This window comes from Phocoena sinus, chromosome 20, assembly GCF_008692025.1.
Source record: "Phocoena sinus isolate mPhoSin1 chromosome 20, mPhoSin1.pri, whole genome shotgun sequence".
Lineage (NCBI taxonomy): Eukaryota > Metazoa > Chordata > Mammalia > Artiodactyla > Phocoenidae > Phocoena > Phocoena sinus.
In genome coordinates this window covers 7,223,112-7,239,905 of record NC_045782.1, presented here as the reverse complement: position 1 = coordinate 7,239,905, position 16,794 = coordinate 7,223,112, and the positions used below count along the sequence as shown (strand labels likewise).

General features: G+C 45.3%; 1 protein-coding gene across 2 annotated transcripts in view; it reads left to right on the top strand.

Annotated features, from left to right (window-relative positions):
- The first annotated feature begins 2,380 nt into the window (after positions 1-2,380).
- Positions 2,381-16,794, top strand: part of USP43 (ubiquitin specific peptidase 43) — a 61,617-nt gene continuing 47,203 nt past the window's right edge. For both annotated transcript variants that reach the window (XM_032616837.1, XM_032616836.1), the window contains exons 1-2: positions 2,381-2,884; positions 13,888-14,040. In XM_032616837.1, coding sequence (XP_032472728.1) covers positions 2,381-2,884; positions 13,888-14,040 — 657 coding nt within the window. The remainder of the gene's footprint in view (positions 2,885-13,887; positions 14,041-16,794) is intronic.

Here is a 16,794-nt window from a genome sequence, read left to right as displayed (position 1 = left end):
AACGTTGGAGACCTCCTGGATTCACAGCATTGAATACCGTCCTGTTGGAGGCTGAGCTTAGATAACTCCACAACTAGTCTTGCTTTCTCACACCTGTGTGTCTGTGCTTTGGTCAAAATATTTTATCTACAAGTTTCTCCTTTCCTTTATAGAATGCATTTTACATTCTCGGATTGTATATTAAAACTGAGACGTGTTCAAGAATAATTCATCCAGACTGTAAAGTTTTTTTATTATGAGTAAGCTCCCAGTTGTTGGTTTCCTGTCATAATCTCCCTTCTATGACTCCGCAAAACCCACAGCCCTTCCTCATAATTTGTCCACAGATAACCATTGCTGTTAGTCTCTAAAATTAAGGAAGGTGAATTTACCTTCTTTTTTTGTGGTACGCGGGCCTCTTCTCACTGTTGTGGTCTCTCCCGTTGCGGAGCACAGGCTCTGGACGCGCAGGCTCAGCGGCCATGGCTCACAGGCCCAGCCGCTCTGCGGCATGTGGGATCCTCCCGGACCGGGGCACGAACCCGTGTCCCCTGCATCGGCAGGTGGACTCTCAACCACTGCGCCACCAGGGAAGCCCTGAGTTTAACTTCTTAATCAGCATTTCATTGGTCAAGCTGCCTGGGGCAAGACGTGGGTTTGGATCCAGATCTTGGGTAGGGTTTTTGTTTTGTTTGAACTCTCTGATACTCCGTTTTGTAAAGCAAGAATACCTGCTCAAAAAGTGATTGTAAGAATTAAGTGAAATAATGTATTAAAGCGTCGGCAGAGTTCATGACACAGAGTAGAAACTTCAATACGAATTATGGTGCTTTCTCAAAGAAAATGTGTGTTGGGGATCTTGGGGGTAATTATCAAAGGTGAAATTTCATAGATGCTTTTCTGGAGTTAAACATAAAATCTTTCTCCTCTGCTTACCATTAGAAGAGCGATGGAATGGACCTTGTGTATTGACTGTCCAACCAGGGAAGGTGTCCTTTTCCAGGGAGGGTAAATAACGGTATTTCCCAGAAACACTTCAAGTCTCTAATTCACAGGACAGTCTTTTGTTCTGTGCATATTCTTTATCCTTTACCTAATGCTTCCCCCCCCCCCCCGCCCCTGCATCAGGTAACCTGCTGCTGCCCTATTTGACATATCAAGGTGGATATTTAATAAATGATGACCACTTTAGTCATCAGATAATAGATAACATTTCAGGGCATTCATGTGATAATGCCTCCTGCTAATCTCTTGTTGAGCTGGAAATTGATGAGAAATTCACTGTGCGAGACTTTGCCGGATTAACGTGACAGTTACAAGATAAAATGAGGGAAGTCCCCAGGGAATCAAGGGCAAGACAATGCCAAGTCAATTCTTATTGGGCAACAATTCAGCTGGGATTTTGCGTTAAGGAGTGAACGTGAGACCTCCTAGGGGGCGCGCCCGGGAGCTGGAAAACTTCCTGGTGAGCAAATACTGAGGCTGGAAAGATCTAAGATGCGGGGTTGTCAGTCCACAGACCCCGCTCGAGTTCCGGCTTCTCTGCTTACGGGTTGTGTGGCCTCAGCGCATTGCGTTAACCTCTCTGAGCCCGTTTCTCCACCAAATAAACCGAGGACGGTCAAGTCTCGCTTGCAAGTTTTGATAAAAGCCCTAACCTAGTCTGTAATTTAAACAAGCAAACCACAACCAATCTCGGGTGTCTCTACACGCGCCTCCCAGTTCGGGTCCCAGGATGGCGGGTCCCGCAAAGGCTCTGCCTCCCCTGCGGGGCAGACGGGCTGGAAGGAGGTGGCGCCACCGGTCCGCACACACCTGAGCCTGCGGCGGAACCAGCGGTACCAAGGTACTCTCCACCCGTTCACCGCCCCCAGGGCGCGTCTCTCGCTACGCCGGAGGCTGCCCTCTGGGGAACCTTCCTTTCCCTTCTTTTCACCTTCGCCTGGAGGTAATTACAAGAAATTTAGCAACAGCCAGGGCTTTGCAATTTACTAGGGCGTTCACATTTATCATTCCTCTATTATTTTCACAGCTTGAAGGCTGGGAGCGGACTGGGAGCAGAGGTTAAATTCAGGTCGGTAGGTTTAGGAGAGGTTAGGAAGTGGGAGGGAACCTGAATTCCGTGCTCCAGTGCTTTTATTCCTGGTCCGAGCGGCGGGGGCGGGACCCGACGGGGGTGGGGGCGGCGGGGCGCTGCCCGGGGCGGGCCCTACGGCCTGATTCCCGCGCGGGGCGGGGCGGCCCCGCCCTTGGCTCCGCCTCCGCCCGATCCCCGCACACCTGGCCCGCAGGTAGCCGGCTCCCGGGCGCCTTTCCGAGCCTGGAAGGGCCTGTTGGCTGCTCGTCCGTCCGGCGCCCGGAGGCCGGGGGCTCCGCTCCGGGAGGGGCGCCGGCGGGAGCCATGGACCCGGGCGCGGGGGCCGCGACCGGAGAGGGGCCGCCCGCGCCCCGGCCCCGCCGCCGCCGCTCCCTGCGCCGCCTGTTTGGCCGCTTCCTGCTGGCGCTGGGCAGCCGCTCCCGCCCCGGGGACTCGCCGCCCCGGCCCCAGCCCCAGCCGGGACACGGCGATGGCGACGGGGAGGGAGGCTTTGCTGGCCCCCCGGGCCCGGAGCCAGCTGCGCCCGGAAGCCCCGGGGAGGAGCGCCCGCCCCGACCCCAGCCCCAGCTCCCCGCCGGCGACGGGGCGCGGATCCCGGGAGCTCAGGGCTTGAAGAACCACGGCAACACCTGTTTCATGAACGCCGTGGTGCAGTGTCTCAGCAACACCGACCTGCTGGCCGAGTTCCTGGCGCTGGGGCGCTATCGGGCGGCGCCGGGCCGCGCCGAGGTCACCGAGCAGCTGGCGGCGCTGGTGCGCGCGCTCTGGACGCGCGAATACACGCCCCAACTTTCCGCCGAGTTCAAGGTAGGCAGCACCGGGCTGCCTCCAGCCTTGGCCGCTCGGCGGCAGCCACGTTCCGGCCTTTAGGGTTTCCCTTCTGGACCGTTGGGTGCTCCATCAGGAAAGGGGTTTCTTGGGGACTTCTCTAGATGGCATTTGTCAGTTAAGCCTCGGATTATCGCTTCTTTTAAATTAAATTTATTTTTACATTTTTATTTAGTTTTGTCTGCGTTGGGTCTTCGTTGCGGTGCGCGGGCTTCTCCTTGCTGTGGCTTCTCTTGTTGCGGAGCACAGGCTCTAGGCGTGCGGGCTTCAGCAATTGTGGCACGCGGGCTCTAGAGTGCAGGCTCAGTAGTTGTGGTGCACGGCTTAGCTGCTCCTCGGCATGTGGGATCTTCCTCAACCAGGGCTCGGGCCCGCGTCCCCTGCATTGGCAGGCGGATTCTTTTTTCTTTTTTAAATACAAGTTAAGTTTATTCAAATTTATTCAAAGCAATCTGGTTCATATGCATTATGCTATTGGAAATAGTCTCCTTTTTTTTTAAACATCTTTATTGGAGTATAGTTGCTTTACAATTGTGTGTTAGTTTCTGCTTCATAACAAAGTGAATCAGTTATACATATACATATGTTCCCATATCTCTTCCCTCTTACGTCTCCCTCCCTTCCACCCTCCCTATCCCACCCCTCCAGGCGGTCACAAAGCACCGAGCTGATATCCCTGTGCTATGCGGCTGCTTCCCACTAGCTATCTACCTTACGTTTGGTAGCGTATATATGTCCATGCCTCTCTCTCGCTACCACTGTGCCACCAGGGAAGCCCATAGCCTTTGTTTTGAGTTGGTTAGTGTGTCAGCGCTTGAGGCTGGTGAGTGCAGGGGGCTGGTAGATTTGAGCGAATTCAGCATTTCTGCACTCAGCAAACATTAGTTGAAGTATCGGAGGACTGTTCTAACGCCAGGGATAGAGAGTTTCCACTCTAGTTTCCAGTGCGGTGCGGGGAGTTGGACTTCGAAGGCCAAGGTCTAGGAGGAAGGAGGTGGATGATGAGAAGGACGCAGCCAGGCCAAGATCTAGGAGTAATCCCCACAGGGGGAGGGAACAGCAAGTGCAAAGGCCAGAGGCCTGAAGGAGCTGAGAACTGGAGGCATGAAAAAAACTCGGGTGGCACTTGCCCAGGAGAGTAGAGTGGGGAGGAGATGAGGTTGGCCAGACCATGTAAGGTTTTGGAGGCAATGGTAAGGAGTTTGGCTTTTATTCTAAGCCCATCGAAAGCTGAGAACCTGTGTGCCAGGTACGGTGCCGAGGGCCTGGGAGAGGCAGTGGGTGTGCTATATTGGAGGTGGCATCCTTTTGCGTAGTGTGAATGAAATCCCCTAGGATGCGTTAGCATGGGTTTGTATCCTTTGTTCCTGGGGTCACGGTCTACTTACTGGGTATGCTGCAGGGTCATGAGGCTTTGGAAGTTATGTGTATCACTTCACCCAGGATTAAAGCGGGGCATTTGTTTGGGGTCCCAGTTGGATTAAAGAGTGCTGATAATTGACGCGCATGGCTGGCTTCCTGCTAAAAAACCACAGTTCTGGGCAGAGAGCTGAAGCTCCCCAAAGACTAGGGATTGTTGTTCTTGGGGGAGAGGGAACTTGTCAGTGTTCATTCCACAAGCATCACCGCTCTTGAGTTTCAGCCTGAGAAAGCAATCCTTGCCATGTGACCCACGAGGATGCCAACCCCCACCGTCCTCTCTCCTGCTTCCACTAGTGAAACACTGTTCTGCAGGCGTCAGTGGGTCAAGTGGGTGTCAGTAATATCTCCTTTTGGCATCATTTGCTTTTTAAATGTGAGAAGCAGTATCCTTTAGTGGTTCAGAGCAAGGTCTTGGTTACCTTGAGCAAGTTACTAAAATCTCAACTGTGCCTCAACTTTCCTTATCTGTAAATGGGACTCTAGCGGTACCTACCTTCCTTATAGGGTTGTTCCGAGGGTGAAATGAGCTAATTATAATTCCTCACCTGCGGAGACCTGGAGGGAGGGAGATAATCCTGTGTACCTATTCTATTGTACCTTTCCATGCATTCTCATCCAGTTACTGCAGCAATGGGAGAGCTTGAAAAGTCTTCCAAATTAGTAATCACCTTCCATGACTCACCAGCGTTTCCTGTCTCTCTCAAATCCTGCTCTCAAATCCCTAGAGCCAAGAAGCTCCTGTGAGCCTCGGCGAGCTGAAGGGTAATCAAACTGTTAATATGTTAGTAAGGGTGTTATAAGCCAGGGGTTTCCTGGAACTTTCCTGGTAGGCAGCCTTGGAGAGAGTGGGGAAGGATTCCAGAATCTGTGCTTTTAAACCTTGGGGATTGAAATCTAGGTGGGCTCCTTTTATTTACAGATGAGGAAACATTTATTCATTCAACAAATATTGAGTGTCTAGATACTATACAGGGAGCATGGAACACATGTGGGGTGATGAGTGCAAAACCTGATCCTGGGGCTCCTCTCCTGGAGCTTATGGTCCAGTGGGAGGGATGGATGTGAGTGAAGTAATACCACGGGCCCACGATTAGAACTGGTGACAAGTGCTACAAAGTAAAGATGCTCTATTTACAGTAGCCAGGACATGGAAGCAACCTAAGTGTCCATCGACAGATGAACGGATAAAGAAGATGTGACACATATATACAATGGAATATTACTCAGCCATAAAAGGAAACAAAATTGAGTTATTTATAGTGAGGTGGATGGACCTAGAGTCTGTCATACAGAGTGAAGTAAGTCAGAAAGAGAGAAACAAATACCGTATGCTAACACATATATATGGAATCTAAAAAAAAAAAAAGGTTCTGATGAACCTAGGGGCAGGACAGGAATAAAGACACAGACGTAGAGAATGGACTTGAGGACACGGGGAGGGGGAAGGGTAAGCTGGGACCAAGTGAGAGAGTGGCATGGACGTATATACACTACCAAATGTAAAATAGACAGTTAGTGGGAAGCAGCCGCATAGCACAGGGAGATCAGCTCGGTGCTTTGTGACCACCTAGAGGGGTGGGATAGGAGGGTGGGAGGGAGGGAGACGCAAGAGGGAGGGGATATGGGGATGTATGTATGCATATAGCTGATTCACTTTGTTATAAAGCAGAAACTAACACACCATTGTAAAGCAATTATACTCCAATAAAGATGCTAAAAAAATATAAAAAATAAAGATGCTCTATGGCAATTCTGGCAGGAGGACGTGACTGTTTGGGGAAGGTGGTGGGAGGAGGTGGGCTAGGAAGTCTTCCAGGAGAGGGAACCATTGAGTTGAGTTTTGAAGTATGAAGGGTCAGCTAAGGACATGGGAGGGTGGGAAAGTGCATTATAGTTCCTGAGACTGAAACTGCCAGTCACTGAGTGGGTGGGGCTGGGCAGGATAAATGCCTGATAAAATGAATTAATGAAAGCCTATGTGGCTGGGGGGAGGGGCTGGAGAATGGGTTTGGGAGAAGGCACAGAAGGTTGTGTAGAGGAGTTTGGTCTTTAAGAGGGATCATTAGCTTCAGACGAGGAAGGGAGGAAGTTGAGAGGCAGCCAGCAGGCTGGAGTGAGTTACTCCAGCGCAGCCACGCAAAAAGGATGGGTCTGTGGTGTTCCCCCTCCCTGGGCCCTGAGTCACCCAGCGTCCCAGTGATAGTAGGACTTAAGAGCAAATGAATAAATACATTTTAAAAATCCTGTCCATGGTATTATCCATAATAGTTTGATTTCTAATGATGTAATTCAATGTATATAACTATAAAAAATTGGAAAATGCTAAAATGTAAAAAAAAAAAGAAGATCTGGAACTGCACCCTCTGGAGGTAACCATCACTGCTGTGCTGATGTGCTTCAAATCATGTACAAACAATTGGAAATTCTAGTTTTTTATCGTGCTGTTTTCAGTGAAGTATTATCATGAGACTTTCTCCTGGTCATTAAAATGTTTTATAAAACTTAATTTTTAATGATTGTGTAATATCTCATTAAATGAACCAATCCCTAGGGAGATGTTTATGTACTGTACAATTTTCCAGCTATCATGCTACATTGAAATTCTTGTATTTAAATCGTCGTCCTCAGCTCTGATCATTTCCATAAGCTTAATTCCTTGAAGTGAAACGACATGGTCAAAACAAAGATGACTGTTTTGTTCTTTTTATGTTTTTTGCTTTTTTTTTTGCTGTCCGCGGGCCTCTCACTGTTGTGGCCTCTCCCGTTGCGGAGCACAGGCTCTGGACGCACAGGCTCAGCGGCCACGGCTCAGGGGCCCAGCCGCTCCGCGGCATGTGGGATCTTCCCGGTCCGGGGCACGAACCCGTGTCCCCTGCATCGGTAGGCGGACTCACAACCACTGCGCCACCAGGGAAGCCCTGTTTCTTGCTTTTTAAATCAGTTTTTACGAGGTATGAATTATGTACAGTGAAAGGCACCCATTTTTAAAAATTGAGTTATATGTGAGATATAACACTGTGTAGGGTATATAATACATTGGTTTGATACGTTTGTATTGCAGTATGACTGCCAATAGTAGCACTGGTTAACACCCCTATCTCGTCATGTAATTATCATTCCTTTTGGCTCTGGGAACAATTAAGATCTAGTGTCTTAGCAAGTTTATTGTTTACAGTACAGTTTTGTTGTCTGTAATCACTGTACAGGTACGCTTCATTTCATCGTACTTTGCAGATGTTGCGTTCTTTACAAATTGAAGGTTTGTGACAACCCTGTGTCCGTCAAGTCTATCAGCGCCCTTTTTCCAAGAGCCTTTGCTCACTTTGTGTCTCTGTCACATTTTGGTAATTCTCACAGTATCTACAACTTTTTCATTGTTATTGTATTTGCTATGGTGATCTGTGATCAGTGATCGCTGATGTTACTATTATAATTGTTTGGGGCTGCCGTGAACTGTGCCTATATAAGGTAGTGAACTTAATAAATGTGTGTGTTCTGACTTCTCCACCAACCGGCTGTTCCCCCACCTCTCTCCCTGTCCTTGGGCCTCCCTCTTCCCTGAGACACACGCTATTGAAATTAGGCCAATTAATAACCCCACAATGGCCTCTAAGTGTTCGAGTGAAAGGAGAGGTCAACCCATGCGGCAAATGTCATAGTGGTCTTATTTTCGGAAATTGCCCCAGTTACCCTGACCAGTCAGCAGCCACCAACATGGAGGCCAGACCCTCCACCAGCAACAGATGAGACTCGCTGAAGGCTCAGATGATGGTTAGCATTTTTTTAGCAATAAATTGTTTTAGTTATTTATTTTTGCCATTTTATTTTTTTTGAATTTTATTTTAATCAATTGTTTTTTAATTCAGGTCTGTAGGTTGTTTTTTGGGACAGTGCTATTGTACATTGTACTACTGGGGTGTTAAGAGACTACAGAATAGCGTGAGTATAATTTTATATGCCCTGGGAAACCAAAAAATTCACGCGGCTCGCTTTATTGAGATATGTGCTTTATTATGGTGGTCTGGAACCTACAATAACTCTGAGGTCTGCCTGTACCATGTATTAGTCTCCAGGACTTATTTATCTACTCGTTACGACTATGTACCCTTACACACCATCTGTCCCATCCCTCCACCCTCAGCCCCTGATAACCACTGTTTTATTTTCTGCTTTTCCAATTTCAATTGTTTTTTAGATTCCACATGTAAGGGGTATCATAACACTATCTGTCTTTCTCTGTCTGACTTATTTCAGCATAATGCCCTCAAGGTCCATCCACATTGTTGCAAGGGGCAGAATTTCTTTTCTCAGTGCTGAGTAAAAATTTGAAGTGTAGAATCTGATGAGTTTTGACATGTATGTACCTGTATAATCACCATCCCAATTTTAAGTATTTATTGTTTTTTAGTTTTTAGTTCAATTTTGTTGGGCTTGATTATTTTTAGTACCCACATTGACAAATTTCTTTCCAAATGATTCTATCAAGTTGTAGATATATCAGCAATGCATATTTTCCTAAGTATTGGTTATTCTCTCTTATTAATTTATTGAACAAAAAGAAAGAGCATCTTGTTTTTACATTTGTTGTTTTGATTAGGAGTGAGGTGTTGGATTTTTCCATGCTTTTTTTTTACTAGTTGTAAGACTGCTCTTGGAATTGTCTGCTCATGTGGTGTGTCTATCCGTTCTGCCTCGGTCTTAATGTTCTTTTTTCTTGTTTCTGTAAGTTCCTTAACTCTAGTCTTATTTGCTGCACATATTTTCTCCCAACTCTCTTCTCCCTACTGAAAGTTTTAGATTTATTTATCTCATACCTTTTGATAAACATTCTATGTTATGTACTTCTAGTTTTTCTATGGCTATATTAAGGATTTCAGCCATCTGGAATTTATCGTAGCTCACGTGCTTGAGGATCAATTTTAGACTAACAATTTTAGACATACAGTATGCCTCAAGCGATACGGCGGAGGCATTGCTTTTTAAAAACAAGGATACCTTCATCACTTGTATGTTTTGGAAGTTCTGGACAAAACCAGTAAGACATGAAGTGGAAATGGAAAAAGAAATATATTGAACAGAAGGAAAATTACTAAATCGTCCTAGAAATCCGTATTTTAGAATGATTGCTGTCGCTAATGGGTTCAGGTACAACATAGACAGTCAAAAGCAAGACCCATTTAGAAACATATAAAAATGAGATTTCATACCTAAAAACAACCCAATGTATGAAATAAGTAGGAATACTTCTTAAAACAAATATGTTATAAATTATCAGTGGTGAGAGGAAGAAATACACACACACACACACACACACACACACACACACACACACACACGGATAGAGCTATGCCATATTGCAGGGTAGAAATACCAAATATTGCCATTCATCTCTCCCAAGTTAAATCCCAAGGATTTAGCTTTCATGCAGTTCTAGTTACATTTCAATAGACTTTCTATGGGAATGTTTTCTGTAGAATCAATAGGTAAAGTTATCTTAAAAAACTCTGTAAAATACCTGACAGATACTGTTATAATTGGGAAAAGACCAATAAAGAATAGTGTTCACTGTTAAAAAAATTCGCAGTGTACAAGTTAAAATGAAAAAGAAAATTACCTGTGGTCCCATCTTTCTATAACCATTTGTTAATATTTTGCCATACATTTCCTGGTATTTTACCTTTCTATCTATAAATATATTTTTAAAATCTCAAATATACATTTTTGCTGTTTTTTTTTTAAGACAGGATTATTTATCTTCTTTTCTCATTAGTATTTCCTCAAGCATAATTTTTAAGGCCATCTGGTATAAGTTGTGCAGTAAGTTCTCCCCAGATAACTTTGAGATATCTTTGCTTGGAGCTCTCATTTCCTTAGGCTAAACCTCTTAAAGTGGAATCACTATGTTTATAAAGAGGGACATTATTAAGGCCTTATCTTGTCTGTCTTCTTGAAGTTGTCAAATTCTTTCTGGAAAGGTTGTGTGGCTTTATGGCCAGACTAAGAAGACAAGAGTGTCAGTCTTAAAGGGTTAGCCTGATTATCAGGAGAGGAATGGATCTCACATGGAAGAAAGAATAAGTAAAGGTATAGCCCATAGAAGTGGGAAAGTATGTTTGGGGCACCCGAGTGGCTCCTTTACCTGGAGCTTTGAAACATGAGATGGAGTGGTGAGTGATGGATGGGGCCAGACTGCAGGAATCTGGATTATTAGGTGGTGAGTCATCGAGTCGGGAAGGGTTTGGGTGGGGACATGACATTACCAGCTGGGCTGTGGGAAGAAAGGTCTGTCCTGTCCTGCAGGCAGTGGGTGGCCAGGGGGAGGTGCTGGGGGCTGGGCTCCCCTCGAGGTAGGCATTGCAGTCTGGATCAGCGGGAGTTAGGACTCAGCGGTGGGAATGGGACTCTGGTGAAGGGGTGGGATGGAAACAGTTGGGAAGGCAGACTCAGAATGCTTGATTGATGTGGGTGTGAGATGCAACCTGCAAGAGGACCCTGACACTAAGAGAAAGAGCTGATTTTAGAGATTTCAAGCTGGAGGGGCTGGAATGTTGGTACTAAGGATGTAGGTTTGAGGGAGGCTGGGAGGTAGGGTTGCCAGGTAAAATACATGATGCCCAGCTCCATTTGAATTTCAGATAAACAATAACTTGTTAGTAGAAATATATTCCCAATATTGCCTGGGACATACTTATACCACAAACATTACCATTATTTACTGCTTATTCAAGGTTCATTTTATTTGCTAATTGGGCAGCCCTGCTTGGGGGTCAAAGTGCAGAGAAGCCTAGACTCTCCAGTGCACCCAAGCTAGTGTGTTTCAAATAAAGACTCAGAACCAGCATTTCAGTTAATTAAATCTTGAATTTCACTTCGGCTCATCCTAAAGTTTTCTTTAAGTCTCAAGGAAAGATGAAAAAAAAGGAAAAGAAAAAAGCCCAGGGCCTTTGATTAGATTGGCCTTGGTGAGATCTGCTGGGTTCACAGCTTTGCTCACACAGCTACCTTGGGTGGGTATGAACAGAGGACAGACCTACAGGGGACAAGGCCTGCCCTGTGCACTCACACAGAAAAGGGGGTTTGCTTACATTCAAATGCTCGTGCTTGCACAAAAAAGACCCTGGAAGGATGCTACGTAAGAAAATGTTCAAAGTGTCCTCCCTCTGGGGAGGGGAGGGGCACCCAGACCTGGGAAGACTTTTCGTTACTGTTCTTTTTATATTTTGAATTATTTTTTTTAAAGTAGGTGCATATATTACCCTTTGAAATAAACTTTTTGAAAGCCAGGGCATGCATTTACCCAGAAAATGACAAAGCTGTCACCTCGTCTAACAGGACAGTGTGAAGGACGCAGGAATGTGAGTGCCACGAAGACAGGGAATCATGTTGCTTGTGTTGTAGCCCCAGGCCCTAGACTAGTGCCTGGCCCCTCGTAGGCACTCAACAAATAAGTATTTATTAAAGGGATTAAGGACTGGCCCAAACATTTTGTGATCTAACCACAGAAGGAGATGTTTGCACTTCTCAAGTTTCATTCATTTTAGGAAGAGGCAGTGAAGGAACCATATGCGTGGTATTTAAGGAAGCCCACTTCACTGGGCCATGTGGTCATTCTCAAAGAGGAGAGTTGACGCCGTGGGAGTGAAGGAAACCACCGTGGAGAGAGAAGGACAAGAAGCTGTCCACCTTTGGGGTGAACAGAGAGAGACAGCGTGGAAATAGACTGAGGGTGTGGGTGGGGGGCCAGGTGAGCATGGGAGGAGAGATGATCACCTCTATCAAAACATTCTACCACGTGATCCAGCAATCCCACTCCTGGGTATATTTCTAGAAAAAAATGAAAACACTAGTTTGAAGATACATGCACCCCAATGTTCATAGCAGCACTATTTACGTTAGTCAAGACATGGAAGCAAACTAAGTGCCCATCAACGGTCAATTGGGACTTCCCTGTGGCGCAGTGGTTAAGAATCCGCCTACCAATGCAGGGGACACGGGTTCGAGTCCTGGTCAGGGAAGATCCCACATGCCGTGGAGCAACTAAGCCCGTGTGCCACAACTACTGAGCCTGTGCTCTAGAGCCCTGCGAGCCACAACTACTAAGACCACCTGCCGCAACTACTGAAGCCCACACGCTAGAGCCTTTGCTCCACAACAAGAGAAGCCACCACAATGAGAAGCCCACGCACCACAACAAAGAGTAAACCCCGCTCGCTGCAACCAGAGAAAGCCCACACGCAGCAACAAAGACCCAACACAGCCAAAAATAAATAAAATTAAATCTTAAAAAAAAATCTTAATCATTAAAAAAAAAACAATTGGATTAAGAAGATGTGGTATGAACATCCAATGGAACATTTCTCAGCCATAAAAAAGAATGAAATACTGCCATTTGCAGCAACGTGGACGGACCTGGAGAATATTATGCTTAGTGAAGTAAGTCAAAGACAAATACTATATGATATCACTTACATGTGGAATCTAAAAAATAATACAAATGAATCTATATTCAAACAGAAACATATAGCACAGGGAACTCTACTCAAAAGAATCTAAAAAAGAGTGGATATATGTATAACTGATTTACTTTGCCGTACAGCAGAAACTAACAACATTGTAAATCAACTATACTTCAATAAAAATTAAAATAAAATAAAATAAAAAAGAAACAAAACAAAATGGAAACAGACTCACAGACATAGAAAACAAACTTGTGGTTACCAAAGGGGAAAGGGACAAATTAGGGGTATGGGATTAACAGATACAAACTACCATACATAAAATAGATAAGCAACAAGGATTTACTGTATAGCACAGGGGATTATACCCATTATATTGTAACAACCTATAATGGAATAGAATCTGCAAAAATACTGAATCACTATGCTGTACACCTGAGACTAACACAATATTGTAAATCAACTATACTTCAATGAAAAAAAAAATATATATACATATATTCGACAGACAACCCTGTGGGTTTTCAAAGGACAGGATACACAGTGGTAGTCTTTCTGGAAAAAACGATTGCCTCCTCCTATACAGGGAACCCTCACAGCATTTGGGGACACTGCCCGCCAAATGACAGGCTTTAGCAGGAAAGACCATTTCTCGCCCACGTTGTTTCTGACTTGTCATTCTGGTCAAGGATGAAGCACGACCGTGGGTAGGCTTGGTGCTTCCAGGTCCTTACTTGGATGTTTGAAGGGCCAAATTGCCCCTCAAAGCACGGGCTTCTCACTGCAGTGGCTTCTCTTGCTGCATGGGCTCTAGGCGTGTGGACTTCAGTAGTTGTGGCAGGTGGTCTCAGTAGTTGCGGCACGTGGGCTCAGTAGTTGTGGCTCGCGGGCTCTAGAGCTCAGGCTCAGTAGTTGCGGCGCACGGGCTTAGTTGCTCCGCGGCATGTGGGATCTTCCCTGACCAGGGCTTGAACCCGTGTCCCCTGCATTGGCAGGCGGATTCTTAACCACTGCGCCACCGGGGAAGTCCCCAGTTGTCCGTTGATGGGCACTTAGTTTGCTGCCATGTCTTGGCTAATGTAAACATTCTTCTGTTCCTTTCAGAATGCCGTCTCCAAGTATGGCTCTCAGTTCCAAGGCAATTCCCAGCACGACGCCCTGGAGTTCCTGCTCTGGTTGCTGGATCGTGTGCACGAGGACTTGGAGGGCGCGGCCCGGGGGCTGGGGTCGACAAGGCAGTCGCCCTCGAAACAACACGTGGTGTTTGATTTCTTTTTCCCCCTTGCGCATTTACTCAGCTCTTCAAAACTCAATCTTGAAATTCAGATCCGTAGATTTTTGCGTATTCTGGCTGCTGTTCACACAGTACCGTTCCCTGCTTCTTCCTCTTTGCCCCTTTTGTTTTAGACCAGACGTTTCCTCCCATTGCAGTTCCTCATCCTCTTTAATCCCAGTGACATGGTGAATAGGGTTTCTGTTTGGTTTAAAGTTTGAAAAAAAAAAATCTCCTTTTTGTCAAAAAAGTTTGGTCATCTGAGGCCATGGGTGCCATAGCTTATTATTTTTAGATGCTTCCATTTTAACTCCACCCTTGCTTTTTCAGTTACTTATCCTACAGAGCAAGCGATTCCCAATCTTTTTTTTCAAGACACAGGATGGATGATCTTGACATGTGTGCACACAGCGGTCCCAGATTTGGATGAAACCTCAAACCTTTGGGAGTAAGAAAGCCCTACGATTCATTTGTCGTAGTCACTGCTAGTTGATATAAACAGCTGTGTTTCTCAATGGGCTTTGCTAAATAAAGATCAGTGATGGGTTCTACTCTAATCCTATCCTTTTATCTCTCTCTTAAGAAAGTAAAAACGAGTGAACTTATGATTCCATGAGTGAGCAGAATTATTACAACAATTCCATGAATAATCTGCTATAATTTAAAAAATGTTTTCACAAGCTTGGTAATTATCAGTCGCATATTGCTTTTATGTGTCTCCAAAAACTGATCCAGATGCAGCTACAAGAACTGCTGTACTTGTTTTTTTTTTTCAGTCTGTTTGTTTTAATTCTGGACATTTTATTCCCATCCCCCTTGTGAATCAATTAAAAAGCCCTTTGGAAGTGTTTCAATCTTTCACCCGTTACCTTCCCATCCTTACATTATCTGCTCAGAGACCATTATTCTAGAGTAATAAAGATTGAATGGAAAAATGTGACACAAATGGACCTATCTACGAAACAGAAACAGACTCCCAGACATAGAGAACAGACTTGTGGTTGCCAAGGGGGAGAGGGTTGGGGGAGGGAAGTATTGGGCGTTTGGGATTAGCAGATGCAAACTCGTTTATACAGGATGGATAAGGTCCTACTGTAGAGCACAGGGAACTATATTCTATATCCTGAGAAAAATCATAATGGAAAGGAATATGAAAAAGAATGGACATATATGTATAACTGAACCACTTTGCTGTGCAGCAGAAATTAACAACATTGTAAATCAACTCTATTCAATAAAATAAATTTTAAAAATAAAAGAATAAATAAATGGGGGGGAGATTGAGTGGCAGTCACAGTTTGTCGGATGACTGAATCGAGATACGTAATGGGCAGCGTGATGACTGTAGTTAATAATACCATACTGAGTGCTGGAAATTTGCTAAGGGAGTAGATTTCAGGCCCTCTCACCACACATAATAAAAGGTAACTACATGAGGAGATGGATATGTTGATTGGCTTGACTGAAGTCATCGTTTCACCACGTAGATGTGTATCGAATCGTCATGTTGCACTCCTTAAATACATACGATGTTTCTTTAAAGATAAAATGGCTCAAGAAGCTGAGTCATTTTTTTTTCTTAACTTGTCCACACAGCCAGCTGTTGTCTTTGTTTCTTTCCCTTTTAAAAATGACAAGCGGCAACTTTAAGAAAAGGAGGGCATAACAATATATGTCTTGAATAAAGGATAGACCTCTTTAAACAACAATATAATGTAGAAAGCTAAGAGCTTGACAGAGCTGCAGAAAGAGTACTCATGTCTGAGACAGCAGGTTGCCAAATGCATGGAACAGGGAAGATAATGATTGTACAGTGTTCTGTACTCCTCAGAGCACATCTTGGAGTGTTATACACAGTATGAGTAGCTACTATATCATTTGCGGGGTGTTGTTAGAGTTATTATCCCCATTTTATATATGGGTAAACCAAGAATCAGAGAGGCTGTGTAACCTTCCTGAAGCAGCACAGCTTAGGAAGAGGTAGAGTCAGGATTCAAATCCAAGGGAGGTCTGGCTTGAAAGCCTGTTTCCTTATCTTAAAAAGAACCATCCCAGGACTTCCCTGGTGGTCCAGTGGTTAAGACTTCACCTTCCACCGCAAGGGGCACAGGTTCGATCCCTGGTCGGGGAACTAAGATCCCGCATGCCAAAAAGATAGAAAAATAAAAAGAACCACTCCATTCACCCCCAAAGCAGACAAACGAAACAAAGCAAAAACTTCACCAAACAGAACCTGGGAGGACCAGACACGTAAAGGTTATGGTGGTTTCTCTGGGTTGTGGGATTGTGGGTGATTTTTCTTATATGTACAATGATTTTCTGTTTATCTAATTCAGACCCTTTTAGTTGCAACTTGGTCCAACTTAAGGAGAGGGCATTTATTGTCTTTTAGAACTTGTGAGTCCAAGGGTTGATCCAGCTTCAGGTAAGGCTGGATCCAAGGTCTCCTTATCTCTTGTCTTTCTTTTCATTCTCAGACTGACTCTGCCCATCTAGTGGCAGGAGGGGCCCCTGCAATGCTCACAGAGCCTTTTTCACTTGGGATTCCAGAAAAAGCCCAGGCAAGAGTCCGATTGTCTTAGCGTGGCTCACATGTCCACTCCTGGGCAGGTGGCCAGCAGGATGGAATATTCTGATTGGGCATATGGGTCCCATGCCTGTGGGGCGAACTCCACCCAAATCACATGGGTAAGGAAGGTTTCTGTAGAGCTGGGGCACGTTGGAAAGGAATGCTGAGA